The 17,227-nt window shown below is 36.4% G+C and overlaps 1 protein-coding gene across 1 annotated transcript in view; it reads left to right on the top strand.

Annotated features, from left to right (window-relative positions):
• Positions 1-48: 48 nt before the first annotated feature.
• LOC117303436 (calcium-binding protein NCS-1-like) overlaps positions 49-17,227 on the top strand; it is a 31,889-nt gene continuing 14,710 nt past the window's right edge. Inside the window, exons 1-4 of the mRNA XM_033787629.1 lie at positions 49-318; positions 4,136-4,160; positions 5,849-5,897; positions 9,919-10,008. Of these exons, the coding sequence (XP_033643520.1) occupies positions 255-318; positions 4,136-4,160; positions 5,849-5,897; positions 9,919-10,008 (228 nt within the window). The 5' untranslated portion in view covers positions 49-254. The remainder of the gene's footprint in view (positions 319-4,135; positions 4,161-5,848; positions 5,898-9,918; positions 10,009-17,227) is intronic.

Genomic DNA, 17,227 nt, shown 5'->3' with positions numbered 1-17,227 from the left:
GCACAGTGTGTAAACATGAACTACATGTTGTGTACATTACACACTACATACAGTGAACAGCACACACACGGCGGGTTCTGTTGAACTGTACACAATAACATGGCGACTGTCGTGTGAGTGAGAATTTGTGAGCTCTGTTGTCATGTTTCTACACGGAAGAACACACATTTTGGGAACAAGATATTTACACAAGCAACTGGTTTTGGTTTTCTGAAGCCTATGTCTGTGTAGGAACTTTATTCAGTCCTTCTGCCATGGGGAAGAACTCCAGTAAGCTGAGCACTACGGAAATAAAGGTGTTGCAAGAATGCACTTATTGTAAGAACTTTTTTATTTCTTTTGATAATATCAACATGTACATAATTATGTAGACTGGTATATTGATTAGTGTGTGCTAGTTTGGGGGAATGTAGAATTCTAAGCCAAGTTGTCAAATGTCATGTGTTATTAACTTATATTATATATTTATAGTAGTTCCTAGAATCCTAGTTTTATTTTACCAGCGACGGCAGTGGATTTGTTTATTAATTAAATTATGATGGTAAAAATCCCCCCCCCCCAAAAAAAAAAAAAATAATAATAATATTTTTGACTTTATAATATTTAGCCACAAATTACACCAGAGAAACCCAAGCTTATATATAATAAATTCGCTAACTGTTTTGATTGAAATGTTATTTTGAGTTCAAGTTAAATATAACTTAAGAGTTTAGGTTCAACATTTTTTTCCACAAAAGGCAAGAGCCAGAGGTAATATTTTAAATGTTTTTATTTTTGTTTCTAGTTTTTTTTGTGGGGGGGGGGGTGACAACAAAATTTGAAAAAGACGCTGCATGACTCAATCGTGCAGTGTAATAACTTTGAAATAAAGTGGATCGCTCGGCTACGTTCAAAATAGTTTTGGAAATTTCTGTAATTTAATACCAATTTTTGTGTGTGTAAAACTTCAAAAGAAGGCGGTATACAATTTACTGGTTAATTATCAATTTGTAAATAACTTAACCATTTCCTGTAAAATATTCACTCCCTTGGCCAATAAATATAAACTGCATAATAACTGTACCATGCAATTGTAACTTGTTCCTCCAGAACAGTCAGTCTGATGAATAATGGTTAATTAGAGTAGTAAAACTCAAACCAATAAAAATTGACACTCAATGCAATTAAGCAATTAACTCTGGCTACTAGAGTAATTAACAATCTCTCGATCTGTAACATATCAGCTAATCAAATAGGGGCCTAGATCTTTACAAACCTACCTCGGCTGTCATTTAACCCCCTTTCACATGAGAGAAATTAAACAAGGGTCTCTTGCTAAATTGTAGCATGGTTGTGTAATTTTACATTGTACCTCGTGTGAAAGGACATCAGTTGTTTCTACTGTTCAAGTTCTTGTGCAAAAAATTGTCAAACATTGCTACATTTTACAACTATGCTAAAATTAAGCAAGGAACCCCAGTTAAAATGCCATCGTGTGAATAGCACTCAAGTGTCAATCGTTTTTTTTTTTTCAAAGTCATTTTGCAGCAGAAACTGCATGACCTAACTCAAAGATAAATATTTTTAAGAATTTGACTCGGTAATAAACGCGAGTGACTCCATCCAAATGTGAAAGTGAAAGTGAAAATACTTTGTGGTTAGGATATTATTAGAAGATCTGACAACGGAGGCAAAGGGTCCCATATCAAGTTAGATGGTTTGGGTACTTTTTGTATTACACAAAACACAAACGTACACAGATTTACATTAAACTTGCATGGTTTAAAGATAATGACGGTAGAAAGCTTTTTAAATTGTCCATAAAATATAACTTGCTGAAGTAATCTGCCTGTGAATTTTGTTCACAGTATTCAGTTTAAGGCAGTGGACACTGTTGGTAATTACTCAAAATAATTATAATCATAAAACCTTTCTTGGTAACGAGTAATGGGGAGAGGTTGATAGTATAAAACATTGTGCGAAGCGGCTCCCTCTGAAGTAATGTAGTTTTCGAGAAAGTAGTAATTTTCCACAAATTTGATTTCGAGACCTCAAGTTTAGAATTTGTGGTCTCAAAATCAAGCATCTGAAAGCACACAACTTCGTGTGACAAGGGTGTTTTTTTCTTTCATATTATCTTGCAACTTCGACAACCGATGGAGCTCAAATTTTCACAGGTTTGTTATTGTATCCATATGTTGAGATACACCAACTAACTGTGAAGGCTAGTCTTTGACAGTTACCAATAGTGTCCAGTGTGTTTTGACTGAGTATACAGTGCTAACACACATTAGTGTAATATTTTTATATAAAAAAGCTAATGAGCGGTAGCAAGGCAAACAGGCGAGCAGCACCTCTACAGTACAAGGACGTCTCACCACAACAATTAACAACTAATACCCTTCCTCTGAGGAAAAAGATGGAACAGCTGCGCAAAAACAGGGTCAATACGCAACTGCAATTGCGACACATGAAGTACACACATCTGCAGAGCAAAACATTTTCCTTTTCATTATAATCTGGCCTATTTTCTATTTTCAGCTATTAAATGATACTTAATAATAATACAAGGGAAGGGACAGAGTAAGTGAAAGAATTGAGGAAACGTGGACTTTAGACGAACATTGTTTAAGTCAAGTCCAGTGAAATCACTTCATGTTTTATGTCAAGAGATAACCCAGACATTTCTTAAAGGGTTCGGGTACTTTTTGTAAAACACAAAACACAATGTCCACAGATTTACATTAAAATTACAGAGTCTGAAGATAATGAAGGTAGAAAGCTTCCCTAAAAATATTACTAGCTGAGGTTCTGTAGTTTTTGAAAAATTAGTAAAACAAACTCATGAAAAAACGTTTTGCATGCTAAAATAAGACCAAACATATTTTTTAGACTTGTTTGACTCATTTCTCAAAAACTACAGCAACTCAGCATGTTATATTTTAAGGGAAGCTTTCTACCATCATTATTTTCATACTGTGTAAGTTTAATGCAAATCTGTGGACATTGTGTTTTGTGTTACAAACAAGTACCCCAATCTTTTAAGTAGAAGTCATCAGTCGGCATTCAACACAGACAATTGCCTATAGATCATTGTAATACTAGATCTGTGATAGGACACGTACACATAGGAGCCATACCAGAAATAATGTAATTTGCATCACGCTCAGCGTGCTCCCCACCAGATCTTTGTGGGATGCTGTTGGTTAATTATGCAAGGAGTTCAGGTACAATACCATGATGGTAACAGGTTACAGACATTTACAAAAGGCCAGTCACTTTCAGGTTCAGTTTAAAGGGACCCAACATTGTAGGAAGGAAAATATCTTGACTCTTCTAGCAACAGTTTAGCCATAGCTGTAAAGGCTTATTCGGACCTGGACTTACTCAATAACTTAATTTTCACACTGCCTTGTCTTAGGCAGTGGACACTATTGGTAATTACTCAAAATAATTATTAGCATAAAACCTGACTTGGTGATGAGTAATGGGGAGAGGTTGATAGTATAAAACATTGTGATAAACGGCTCCCTCTGAAGTGACGTAGTTTTCAAGAAAGAAGTAATTTTCCACGAATTTGATTTCGAAACCTCAGCTTTAGAACTTGAGGTCTCGAATCAACCATCTAAACGCACACAACTTTGTGTGACAAGGGTGTTTTTTCTTTCATTATTATCTCGCAAGTTCGATGACCGATTGAGCTCAAATTTTCACAGGTTTGTTATTTTATGCATGTTGAGATACACCAACTGTGAAGGCTAGTCTTTGACAATTACCAATAGTGTCCACTGCCTTTAAATGAATGGTTCATACTTCGTTTGATCTTCTGGGTTTTTTTTAAAGCAAAAGCAAAAATACAGAACTCATCAATGAACATACATTCTAGAAAGAATTAAGAACTAGGGACATAGCAAGTGCATTGTCATTGGAAATGTATATATGGAAGCAACTTTGCCAACTTGCTGTCTATCGTACCAATGTTGTCCTTTGTTTCAAGAAAAATTAACATACCCAGCACTGAGCACTGGTATTCAACAATGCATCAATGTGACAAACTAGTTTCAGACAACTTTCAGATTGAAACTACTGATTAGTTTTCACCCTGTAGGCTACATCTTTTAATTTTGTACATTTCTTTACCCTTTTTTGTTTGCAGTTGACAAGAAAGAATTACAGCAATGGTAAGTGTAGAAGTAGCCTGTTTATCAAAAAATGCAATTTGCAGAATGAAATAACTTTGTACTAAATTCATAGAGGTTTGTCACACAAAATCGTTGCTTTACCTGATCATACCATTTATGCCTTTGGTGGTTCTTTGCTTAAAGGGTCTACATGTATGTAACTTTTGTAGGACAAAAAACACAATGTCCACAGATTTACACTAAACTTACACAGTTTGAAGATAATGATAGTAGAAAGCTTCCATTAAAATACTACGTGCTGAGGTGCTGTAGTCTTGGGGAAATGAGTAAAACAATGTAATGAAAATTATTTTAATCGTTTACAAACGTATTTTCATGACATTGTTTTACTCATTTCTCAAAAACTACAGCACCTCAGTAAGAAAAATTTGAAGGGAAGCTATCCACTGTCATTATCTTCAAACCCTGTAAGTTTAATGTAAATCTATGGACGTTTTGAAAAGGTACCCAAATCCTTTAAATCTTGCTTTAAAAACACAAACTCATCTGTTCAAGCATTATCTGTACTTTGACATTATATCAAGAATTTGACGTTGTGTAATAGGAGTCTTTGCCCTTGTACTGTGTTGTTATCATAAAGCCATTGTGTGAAGTACCCTCACATCGCATGGTAACCATGCATGGTAACCAGCCAAAAGTGTATGCGGCAGCCAGCCAAATGTCTTTAACAATACACGACCATTACCTATCGCTATGGTTTCTTTAAAGGCACTGGACGCGTCTGGTAATTGTCAAAGACCAGTATTCTAACTTGGTTTGTCCCAACATATATGCACAAAATAACAAATCAATGAAAATTTAGGCTGAATTGGTTGTAATGAGAATAATGAAAATGAAAAGAGGAAAAAACACCCTTGATTGCATTACTACGTGGGATTTCAGACACACAAAAGGCTTCAGCTGAGGTATTTTATTATTTGAGTGAAGTTACCTCTTTCTCTAAAAAACTTTGTAACTTCAGAGGGAGCCATTTCTCACAATGTTTTATACTATCAACAGCTCTCCGATGCTCGTTATGAAGTAAGTTCTTATACTAATAATTTTTTGAGTAAATACCAATTGTGTCTAGTGCCTTTAAGGTCATGTCTTTTATTTATTGAAAAAACAAGCAGCCCCAAACCACAAGAACACGAAAGAGTAATAACTAAAAAGGAAATGAATAATAAAAATAACTAGTGTTAGATCAGGTGGAAGGAGCTGTGCACAGATCATTATTATTAATTTTAGAATCATTAATTCTGGATAACGAACTGCAATTTGTCACAATAATGGACCATCTTTAGGCTATCAAAAAAGAAAACCTTGTTTATAGGGCTCTCATTTGAACTAAGGTAAATTGTTCATGGGACATGAGTAAGATTACTGTTAGGCAGGTTAGGGGCAGTCAGAATAGTTAATGAACAAATTTTGAGAATTTTTTTGTTTAACTTGTTTTGACCAACCTACTCCAAATTTTGTTTAAATGGCTTCATAATATAATCTAAACACAGAAAAACAAAGTAATTTGTCAAATGAACAAGATTTTAGATCCAATGTTTCCAACATTAGTCGTTTTCAATGACATTTCCTAGCTTGAACAAATGACTTTCTATTTTAGTCAGGAATTATGTTTAGGCGACGATGTCATTTTCAAAAGATTATATTAGGTATATATCTGTTTTCCACAGGCACCGAGACTTCATGAAAGACTGCCCCAGTGGAGCCCTTAGAAAAGAAGTAAGTATGATCGTAAAGAAATCTGTACAAAAAACATACAGCAAGTGTTGTTCTATTGTTGCTGGAGAATGATGTGAAGCAAAAAAATGGCCTGGTGAAACTTTGATGAAATTTAAAACTCTGCATAATAAAGGGAAGGTATACAATTGATAACCTCTCTTAAAATGAGTGGCAATACAATCTTTTGGTTAGAAGCATATATAGCAGCTTTCAATAGTATAAATTATTTTAAGAAACATTTCACTTCAAAGTAATTTTGTTTTGTTAAAAAACATCAGTTTTTGTGCCCCAAAAATTTGAATCTTGGAAGTGTTACTCTTCGATTGTTTCCACTTCTGCATAATCAGTTGTTTTGTGAAGTAATGAACCCCCATGAAAACTGTCATTTTCTTCACATAAGTGATAGTAAACAGTCCAGAGGTTTTTTAGTTTGTTGAGTCCAGTTGTTTATGCAGAAAACACTGTCCAGCTTGGAAAGCACTTTCACCGTCAGCAACTACTCCCTACTATAATGAATATCAGTAACACCATTGGTTTATTAGTTTTCTAATGGCTGAAATCCGTCCAGCCTTGCCAATAGAATCTAGCCTCAAGTGGACTGAAGCTTCTTTTCCCCATAATTTGGCAATAGAGAGTGAACGAGAGAGATAAAAAGTGGAGAGGGCCGATGATTTAGAGAGGCCAGTGGTTTTGAGAGGTTGATGGGCTGAGACTTGCATCTTCCTCAGAGGGCTAAAGAGCCCCTACATCTTGATTATCATCGCAATAGCCTCCCGGCACTTCTAAAACCCATGAAAGAAATAAAAAAAGCTGCATTTGTCCAGGTATTTTCAGCGGTTTCCATGGCGTCAGTGCAAACAGGAAGCGGCTTATGACAGCGCGTTTGGCTGTGGGCTAAAGTTGTCAGAGTTTTGGGGTGAATTTGATCGTCTGAAGAGAGTCTTAAATGCCAAGCTTGATGGAATGAGGTTCAAGTATCTTCGTTCATTTGGATAAAGCACTTGCCTGCCACACAATAAAGGTTGATTGCCTTAAACACATTGAAATTTTTTTTTATGAAGTACTCCATTCTAGAGATCATAACAAAGCCTGAAAGAATAACAGTTAGAAGGCATTTGTTTAGAGAAAGGACAGGAATACTTGAAGTGGTAAAAATGATTGTGCAGTAGAGTAGATTAGGAATCTTGTAGTTTGACTGTTTTGTCTCAAAATAACAGCAAACTGCTCAACTCGAGCTTTGAACTAAAGCTGTCTTCTTTATTTGTGTGTAAAGTTTTGTGTGTGCTCTTGATGGTTTTTCTTAGTAAGCCCAACTCAATCTCTCCCATGACAGTGTTCTGGTTATCATTGACACGATGTGTTGTTTTTTTATCAGTGAGTCTGCCAGCTGTCGGCCCCGGCCACCCACGTACCTACTATGGTATAATACATCGATAAGGTTCATTCCATAGCATTTATCCATTAGCTTTTCTACCTTTTCTCTTTACTTTGGCTTTTTTGTAGCCCTGTGCCTTGAGTGGCTCTTGGTCTTCTTCAGGGTAAATGCCTCTAGACTTGTTGCGCCCTTGAAATGTAATTTTTTTTTTTACTCTTCCTTGAAGCGCCTTTTACTGAGAGCAAAATACTTGCCCATACAAGAATGAAGTATCAGTCATGCTATTGGAACCCTAGCCGTGTGATGCCAAGCTTGGCTTAAAATCAACAGTGTATCAAATTAATTCAAAACATTGCTGGTGACACATGTCGTAAAAATAGAATCAATCAATTATATTTCTATACAACTTCTGTGAATTCTTCTTTCTGGAGCAGACGGAAACGCCTGCTCAATCCCAAACCCATAACCCCTATGGCAACGACATTCTCTCTCTCCTTTTCCATCAGCCGGCATCAATAAGTCAAGATTGTTGATTAGAGAACATCCCGAGTGAGCGGAATGAGAAAATGGAAGGAAATAAAGCAAGCGTTATCTTTGGAAATCAATAAAACTATAAACCCGCCTGAGAAGAGTACGGTATTCAAACACTCAGACTCATCCTCTAGCTACCTCTGGCCTGTTTTTCCAGATAGTATTTACTCATGCGGTACATGATTGTCAATTTGGTGTGAAAACAGTCTCCCCTTACCATCCCCCCTTCCCCCCTTTCCCCCTCCTGACACAACCTGAGGGCATACAAAAAAAGCCAAACTATACCGGTCTGTATTATTCTGTTTGACGAGGATTCCATATCGCGGCAATGTTAATTTCATTGATTCCCAACGCAATCAAATGGCCGCTTGTTGTCTCCAATGCCTTGACTGAAATAGTTCATGAGGACATAACATGTCGCTTTAAAGGCACTAGTTACGTTTGGTAATTGTCAAAGAACAGTATTCTCACTTGGTGTATCCCAACATATAATGCATGAAATATCAAATCTGTGGAAATTTGGACTCACTTGGTCATCGAAGTTGCAAGAGAATAATGAAAGAAAACACACCCAAATTAGAGCATAAAGAAAAGATGAGTAACTCCTCCTAACTTCTAGGTTCAAGGTTCTTTTTATTTACTGCAGTATCAACAAATAAAATACATAATTTTTATCACTCAAGAGCGATCAGTTTAAAGAATACCATACAGAAAAGATATATCAAGATGAGATAAGACTAGTCTTAAGTCTTTGTGAAATCCACCCCAGTGCCTTTAAAACCTGCTGAAGCAGGTGGACCCTAGAGGAGGAGGGTGCCTGATGGTCGCTTATGAGATGCCAAGCCCTTGTGTTTATCTGACATGGACGAGACTCGATTGTTAATAGGGTCAGGGGGAATGAGAGTAAGGTTGAATAGTGTCATCATCGGTGATGTCATCTCGTCTCGTATTGAAGGTTGGCTGCGATGGATTTCTGTCTGTCTAAGTCTGTTACCTAGTTTGGTACCTAGTCCCTGTGTATCATCATTGGTAATGTCGTCTCGTATTGAAGGTTGGCAGTGATGGATTTCTGTCTATCTCAGTCTGTTACCTAGTCTGGTACCTTGTCTCTGTGTATCATTATTATTGGTGATGTCGTCTCGTATTGAAGGTTGGATTTCTGTCTGTCTCGAACTACGACCTAGTCTCTGTAAATCGTTAATTGATGTAATGATTACATCGAGGATAAAACAATATTATGGATTTTTGTTTACCCAGACATAAGAACGTTATACTCAGTGCTTACCAAGCCCTGCAGAAATCTAACGGGCAATTTAGGAGGGATTCAAACCCCTGCTCCTGGGATTCAAAACCAAAAACCAATTTATTGCTTTGTTATCAGGGAAACGAACAAACCTTATCTTGTCTTACAAACCAATGTGTTATGAGAACAGTATACTCAGTGCTTACCAAGCCCTGCAGTAATCTAACTGGCAATTTAGAATTCGAACCCACCACCCCTGGGATTCAAACCAACAACCCACTGTACCATGTGCTTCGTAGTTGGGGAAAAGAATAAACCTTCACTTGTTTTACAAAACAATTTAGTGTGTTTCTTGTAACTTGGGTAGCTGTGGAAGGGTGTAGTGTTTTGGCACAAAATATTTGAAAAAAATTAAAATACCGGCCAGTGTATCCCCACATCTGGTGTCAATTATGTAACAGGTTCAAATGCCGCTAGTGCACTCCTTACAGAGACATACATGTATTATATTCTAAGGATACACTTGTATTGGCTAACTTGTTTAAAAGATATAGGTTAATTTTTTTTCCTGCCTACAAAGAAAGAGAGAGGCGATTTGTAATGTTGTATAGAAATTTGACGAGATAGTGATTGAATACCTTAAATAAAAGCTTATTCATTAAACAGATCATTAGAGTTGGGTTTAAAACCTAATTAATATTTTCATCCCAGATAGATTGATTACATCCTATTAAATTTTGTGGGTTGATCAGAGCAGTGGGGAATAGCACAAGAGTTTGATGTCATTTTGCCCTAGTTTAGATATTATTCTCAAAGCCGTTCTTGATTGATGTGCCTCTTATAACTTATATTTCTTGTTATCTGCTATATAGGAATTCCAGACGATATACCAACAATTCTTCCCCAATGGGGACCCTTCCAAGTTTGCCAGTTTTGTCTTCAACGTATTTGATGCGGATAAGGTAAGTTTGTATAAGATTTGAGGCAGGCCTGGTACTTCACAAAGGCGACGAAGCAATTGCCTCCATACCCCCTAGTGATTGTCTTTTACAATTTCCTCGTGGGTGCCCTTTCAAAAAACAAAGTATACAGGCCTGTTGAGGTATATCGACTGTTCTTTCATGTAACAGTCCACATAAAGACACTAGTTTTTACACGCTTCCTAGTCGTTACTTATCAGCTAGTAATGTAGTCCTGGTAAGGCCCTAATAAAAAATATTGAGTGTATCAGAGATTGGATCGATTCCACCACAGCCTTTAAAGGTTATTGCAGAGGTAGTCTGAGCTGTTAACCAAGGTCACATGCAGTATTAAAATAAAGGACTCTGTAATACATATTTTATTGGGTTATTTATTTTATTTATCGGTTTGTTGGGGAATGGAGATTGTGGGCTTATACATACTTTTAGGGTTTGTAGACACTAACCAATTATTCTTGCCAGATTGTTAAAGGGAAGGTACACGTTTGGTAATTACTCAAAACAAATATTAACTTAAAAACTGACTGGGTACCTAGCATTGGAGAGCTGATGATAGTATAAAACATTGTGGGAAACGACTCCCTCTGAGGTAACGTAGTTTTTGAGAAAGAGGTGATTTCTCACTAAAATAATAAAAGACTTCTAGCTAGAAGTCTTTTATTCCTATCTGAAAGCACACAAATTCGTCAAACAAGGGTGTTTTTTCTTTCATCATTTGCTCCCAACTCTGATGACCAATTGAGTCCAAATTTTCACATGTTTGTTATTTTATGCATACGTATATATGCGTAATATGCATACAATGACCAACAGTGTACCTTCCCTTTAAACGTTGTTGCTTTTGTTTTGTTTTGTTTATTGTATTTATTTATTTTGGTGTTTGTGTGTGTGTGTGGCTGGGGAGGAGGGGGGGGGGTGTGGACTGGAGAATATAAGAGGTCCACATAAGGCACAATGTGCTTTTATATCTCGCAACTGTGAGATTGGAAACCTTTTTTAATTGACTCGAACGCCTTATAAATAATAGTCTCTTTTGTATGACTCTTTATTAATTGATTGAGTGGGCGCACGAGTTTGACTTGTAAGACCATATTGTTTGCATTGGCCTTTATACCAACTGCCACTCGAAGTCAGTGTAGATATACCGTAGCGTTTTGAACTAAGTCCTCCTATAAAGCAATTAAAGGTCATGCTAGATGTCGTCTGAGACATGTTATTTGGACATAACCTTGTGATGCACTAAGCTTGGGCGATATCACGATATTATCGAATATCGCGATATTAATTTGAGTAATTACCAATAGTGTCCAGTGCCTTTAACCAAACACTACTGTCTCAGCCCTCTCAGTTTCCCACTGGTACACATCTAGGTGAAGAGAAGCAATTATGGTTAATCTCATGATTTGGAATTGAAACCCACACTCTGATGATTCAACAATCGTAGCTTGTGTCTGATGCAGTAGACGGCTCTGCCACAACACAAAACTATCTCATGAAAAAACTACCAATCATATGTGTTTGTCTAAATATGACATATTCAGGATAAAAGTCATTACCCCTGATGCTACACACACAATGTAGCCCAGTGAGACACAGGACGCAGGCCACTTTTAAAAAATAAAATTAAGGTCCCAAAAATAACCCTCCAATACAAGTATTTTATTTGTGGTGGACATTCCAACTTAATTGCCTCTGACAACTCTCTTGAAACGTTAGACAAACATAAGAACGAAAGTACATGTGTGTGACACCTTTTTAACACTGAACATTCCATTGCCGCATGGGGGTGGAGCCAGTCCCACCGAGGGGCCTATTACGCTAGGGATGTATTTAATCACCTACGCTCCGCTGTGCACAGCATTTCTCATTTTCTCGCACAATAGACGCAGCTATTGTTTTTGTATCAGTTTTTTTCTCATTATCTCGTTTTTAAGACGTACGTCTCAAACTGGCTGCGTATCTGTAATTCCAGTGTTGTCTGGACTCATCGAAAATTTAGAAATTACTCTCTCGCTGCTGTAGTGGATACAGTTTGTTATTTCATGTTTAGCGTAGAAATGTGCAAACTATGAGTCTGGTGATACAATCGAACAACGTCTTCGAGGTATATTCCACGTTGGAATGGAATCAATATAAACTCGGTACTCTTATTGATATACTTAGTGTGTGTGTTTGATGCCATATGGTCAGCCCGACGCTGCTTACCAGCTTTTGACAGCGATGGCACAAGCCGGTTAATTAAATTAGCCCTCAATACAAAAAACCCTACGGCTTGATTTTTCTGTAAACCTGTTTGAGGGTTTGCAATGATACCTTTTGTAGATCACATTTACGGCCATGACATGAATTCCTACTCATTGTGAATGAAGATGTATGTAATATAATTTACCTCTAAAAATTTCAGCTTCATTAGTCGTCAAGTTTTTGAGGAAAAAAGGTGAAAATCACAGATTAATGTTTTCAGGAGAGTCACGTAATACATTGTACATTCTAAAAAAAATCCGTATCCTGAGATTAAAACTAATTTTTGTGACCATGTTTTAACTCATTTCTCAGAAACTACAGCACCTCAGCAAGTAATTTTTTAGGGAAGCTTTCTATCATCATCTTCAAACCCTTCAATTGGGAAACGTTTTTCAGAAGATAATCAAAGTAAAAGAAATATAGTTCTAAATGTTGAACAGACTACACATTAAAGACAGTGGACACTATTGGTAATTGTCAAAGACTACTCTTCACAGTTGGTGTATCTCATCATATATACATAAAATAACAAAGCTGTGAAAATTTGAGCTCAAACGGTCATCGAAGTTGCGAGATAATAATGAAAGAAAAAAACACCCTTGTCACACGAAGTTGTGTGCTTTCAGATGCTTGATTTCGAAACCTCAAATTTTAAATCTGAAGTCTCGAAATCAAATTCGTGGAAAATTACTTCTATCTCGAACACTATAACTTCAGAGGGAGCCATTTCTCACAATGTTTTATACTATCAACCTCTCCCCATTACTCGTTACCAAGTGAGGTTTTATGATAATAATTATTTTGAGTAATTACCAACAGTGTCCACTGACGTTAAGGTCTATAAAATATTGCGGTCATTTTCATCTCAAATTCATAGATTCACAAGAGTCGGGGCAGACATCAATTGAGGGGGCGGTGTCCCCCCCCTCATTTCCCCTACAATAGTTAAGACACTGAACTTACAGACAGAACCTTTGTAACACTTCCATATTTTGACTGAGGCCGATCAGATTAATTTCCACAAAAGGAAAAATCTACAAACTAACTCCCACTTAGACCGCATCACCCTATAATGGCATGAAATACTGCCTAATTCGTTCCCTAACATGCAGGAGCGGACACTGTTTGCGCTCAATAAAAAAAGGCAATTACAAAGACAGCGTGGTGCAATTTATTAAAGCCATAATCAAATTTTTATCTACCTCAGTAACCACCAATCAATCATTCTGATTGGGCTTTGGCATCTCAAGTGTGATTTCATAATTACTTTTTATTTTTCAGATTTTTATTTTTATACTAAGCTTGTCAGATTTGTTGATATAGTGGAAAATTTTTAACAGTATAAAGCTAAGATATTATTATTTGCAATATCAAACAAGCATTACATAAACAATTTTTGTTCATGTGCTTTCACCTCAATCTGATTTGGCTTTGGCAGCTCAAGTGTGTTGAAAAATTCATAATTGCTTTTTCCCTTTCCAGCCCCCACCCCTTTTTTTATAAAGCTTGTCTTGTTGTTGATAAAGTGGAAATGTATTAACAATATACAATGTAGAGCTAAGAAATTCATGATTATTTACAATATAAATGCGAGCGTTGCATAAGTATTTTTTGTTCATGTTATGTTTGACACATAGAACACCTTGTTATGAAGCTTTCACAAGTTTTATTGAACACAATTTTGTGTAGAGGAGTTTGAAGGAATATCCGAAACTAAATAACGTACGTTCCCATTCACAGAAACCTGTGAAAGTTGCACCTTTGTGTTAGTAACAAGGAAATGGTAGTGACAGTTTCAACCTCCTACCAACCAAAAGGACTTGTATGAATACAATAACAAGTGAACCATGTCACACAGTCGAATGGGATGATAAATGATAATACACCCAACAGAAGCAGAGTCCATGAGACCAGTCTTTTCACTTGGTGTATCTCAATAATAAGCATAAATCGACAAACCTGTCAAAATTTGAGCTCAATTGGTCGTCGAAGTTGACAATTACCAAAGGTGTACCTTCCCTTTAAAGACACTGGACACTATTGGTAATTGTCAAAGACCAGTCTTCTCACTTGGCGTATCTCAACACATGCACAAAATAACAAACCTGTGAAAAATGGAGCTCAATTGGTTGTCAAAGTTGCGAGATAATAATGAAAGAAAAAACACCCTTGTCACACAAACTTGTGTGCTTTCAAAAGCAAATTCATGGAAAATTACTTCTTTTTCGAAAAACTAGGTTACTTCAGAGGGAGCCAGTCCTCAAAATGTTTTACACTTATCAACAGCTCCCCATTATTCGGTACCAAGTGAGGTTTCATGCTGATAATTATTTTGAATAATTACCAATAGTGTCCACTGCCTTTAATGCATAGTAGCTGAAGTGACTATGATGTATTTTGTAATACCCAGGGCCATATTTACTTGAGCTACTTTTAAAGCATAAAATATTGATGATCAATTGTCTGCTGATTGCTGATTTATTGACCAAATTATCAAGAAAGATACAGTAAAAATCACTGTGAAAGTTCCATTTGTGTCTGCTTGTTGAGAAAACAGCAAAACCTGTTATAACTTATGGTAATTTCATCAAGAACTTTAAAGGAACACATTGCTAGAGGCTTGGTCGAGTAGGTCTTTTAAAAGCGTTTAAGACCAGAAGCAATTGTTTTTTTTTTCATGGAACTTTTTCATCCTCTTATAAACCATTAGTTTATTATAGGCCCGATCAAAATGATCAGAAAATACCCCAACTCTACGACCGACCAACAATGAATTGAAAGACGTAATTGAATAGTCCCAGCAAGGTGGTGGGAGCTGATCAAATTAAGATTGACTCATCAGTCGTTTAACGCTATTCCCTAGGCTTTCATTGCGAGAAGACTGGCTTTTTAAAATACATTACGCAGCTTAATTTGAGGCCACTCAACTCCTTCTCTCTGATTACTCCGACTCTGAGGATAAATCTTGAAGATGCTGACTTTGTTATTTGGAGATGATGATGTTTAAGTACCTTAATCTGAGAAAAAAAGTAGAATCGTACTGTGAACTAAGGTTACTCGTGAGTAAATGTCATTGATTGATTGATGTTAATATATCATTACAATTTATTATTTTAGGTCATGTATTGACCTGCTGGATTCATCACTGATCTAATATGGTCAAAACATCATGAATAGATTTAACATTGACATTGTTTGAGTACCTTAATCTGAGAAAAAAAGTAGAATCGTACTGTGAACTAAGGTTACTCGTGAGTAAATGTCATTGATTGATTGATGTTAATATATCATTACAATTTATTATTTTAGGTCATGTATTGACCTGCTGGATTCATCACTGATCTAATATGGTCAAAACATCATGAATAGATTTAACATTGACGTTGTTTGAGTACCTTAATCTGAGAAAAAAAGTATGGTACTATGAACTGGGAAATTCCAGGGTTACATTGTACTTGCATCAATCTACAATGATATTTATTTTGGGGGTCATGGAGAGTTATTACCTCGCTGATTACGCTGAATTGTTGTATTACCACGGCACCTAATATGGTCAAATTATCGTTAATAGATTTAACATTAACATTGTTTGAGTACCTTAATCCGAGAAAAAAGTACCGTACTATGAATACGGAAATTCCAGGGTTACTTGCATCAATCTACAATTATATTTATAATTTTGGGTCATGAACAGTTATTACCTCGCTTAAAGCCATTGGACCCTTTACTAAAAGTGTACCTTCCCTTAAATAAAAAAAATGAAATTCCAGGCCTGTATATTTAATCAATTGTTGTAAAAAATACCTACAGATTTGAAGGTTTTTTTGATTCATTTGAGTTTCCAGTTTTCCTTCTTTTTATCTGTGGTTGTTTTGGGTTTTTGTTTGTTTATTTCTTCTTCTTTATTAAATTTTGATAGTGGATATGGTGCGTGTCTTATGTAGCCATCCTCGCATGCAGTTATTAACTTAACCATTCCCCGCACTAAATGTCAATTGTCCATCACAAGACATTGACTGTAAGATGCGTTATTTCACATCCACAGAGATATAAATGTCTTCCTTTTGTAGTCAGCCTCAAGCACTCACGCCACAGGATGCCAAATTGTCCTTCAGAGCATCCTTGGTGGAAATATTACTGCTAATATTAAGCGTTGACTGCGTGCTCTTGATTCTACAGACATACATATATGCAGTCCTGATACCTTACTGCTTAAATTATTATTTTTGTATAAAGGTTTTTTATAAGAAATATTTCATATTTTGCATCCTTAAAAATTATTTTGTGAAAATTGTGCTTCAAAACTTTCTGGTGTTCTGGCAAAAGAAATTGTGTGATGTAGCTTTAATAAGATCTTAAAATGTAGCTATGCAAACTGACACATGCAAATAACATTGACATTTAAGTAAGCAATGTGTCCTCCATGACGTTATACCAGACATGTTATTATATCGCTGAAATATTTTATGCATCGGAAATACAAAATTAATCTCAAGGATATTCTTTTGTTCTTTTCTAGGTTAACAAACATGGATTGATTGTAGGTGGTATCACTGTTCAGGCCATCCAAGCCACAAACATTTATTAAACTTATTATGTGCAGTCCTAGTTTTGCAGACTGCAAAATTAAAAACCTGTAATTAAATTTGGGGAGTTTCCCACGCAAGGCAGTGGAGGTGGATGGTTGGAATGTCACGGAGTGAAATAAACGGGAAGGGAAAAACACCGGCAGGCAATTGGGATGGGATCAAACCAAACTGACCTCTGGTTTAGCAGCGGATGTTTAAAAACACTTGGGCAGTTGAGCTTGCCTCGGAGCGAGCGGCTAGGTAAACCCATGGAGCTATCTCCTCTTCAGATTGCCACTCTTAAACGCTAGCAATATCGTTCAGGCGCTGTACTCCTTCTGTATGTCAATAATATTCACGGACAGGTCCATGAGTACTTTACGTTATGT

The sequence above is a fragment of the Asterias rubens genome, chromosome 19 (genome assembly GCF_902459465.1).
Source record: "Asterias rubens chromosome 19, eAstRub1.3, whole genome shotgun sequence".
Taxonomy (NCBI): Eukaryota; Metazoa; Echinodermata; class Asteroidea; order Forcipulatida; family Asteriidae; genus Asterias; species Asterias rubens.
The sequence above is the reverse complement of the archived record's forward strand: the minus strand, read 5'-3'. Positions and strand labels throughout refer to the sequence as shown.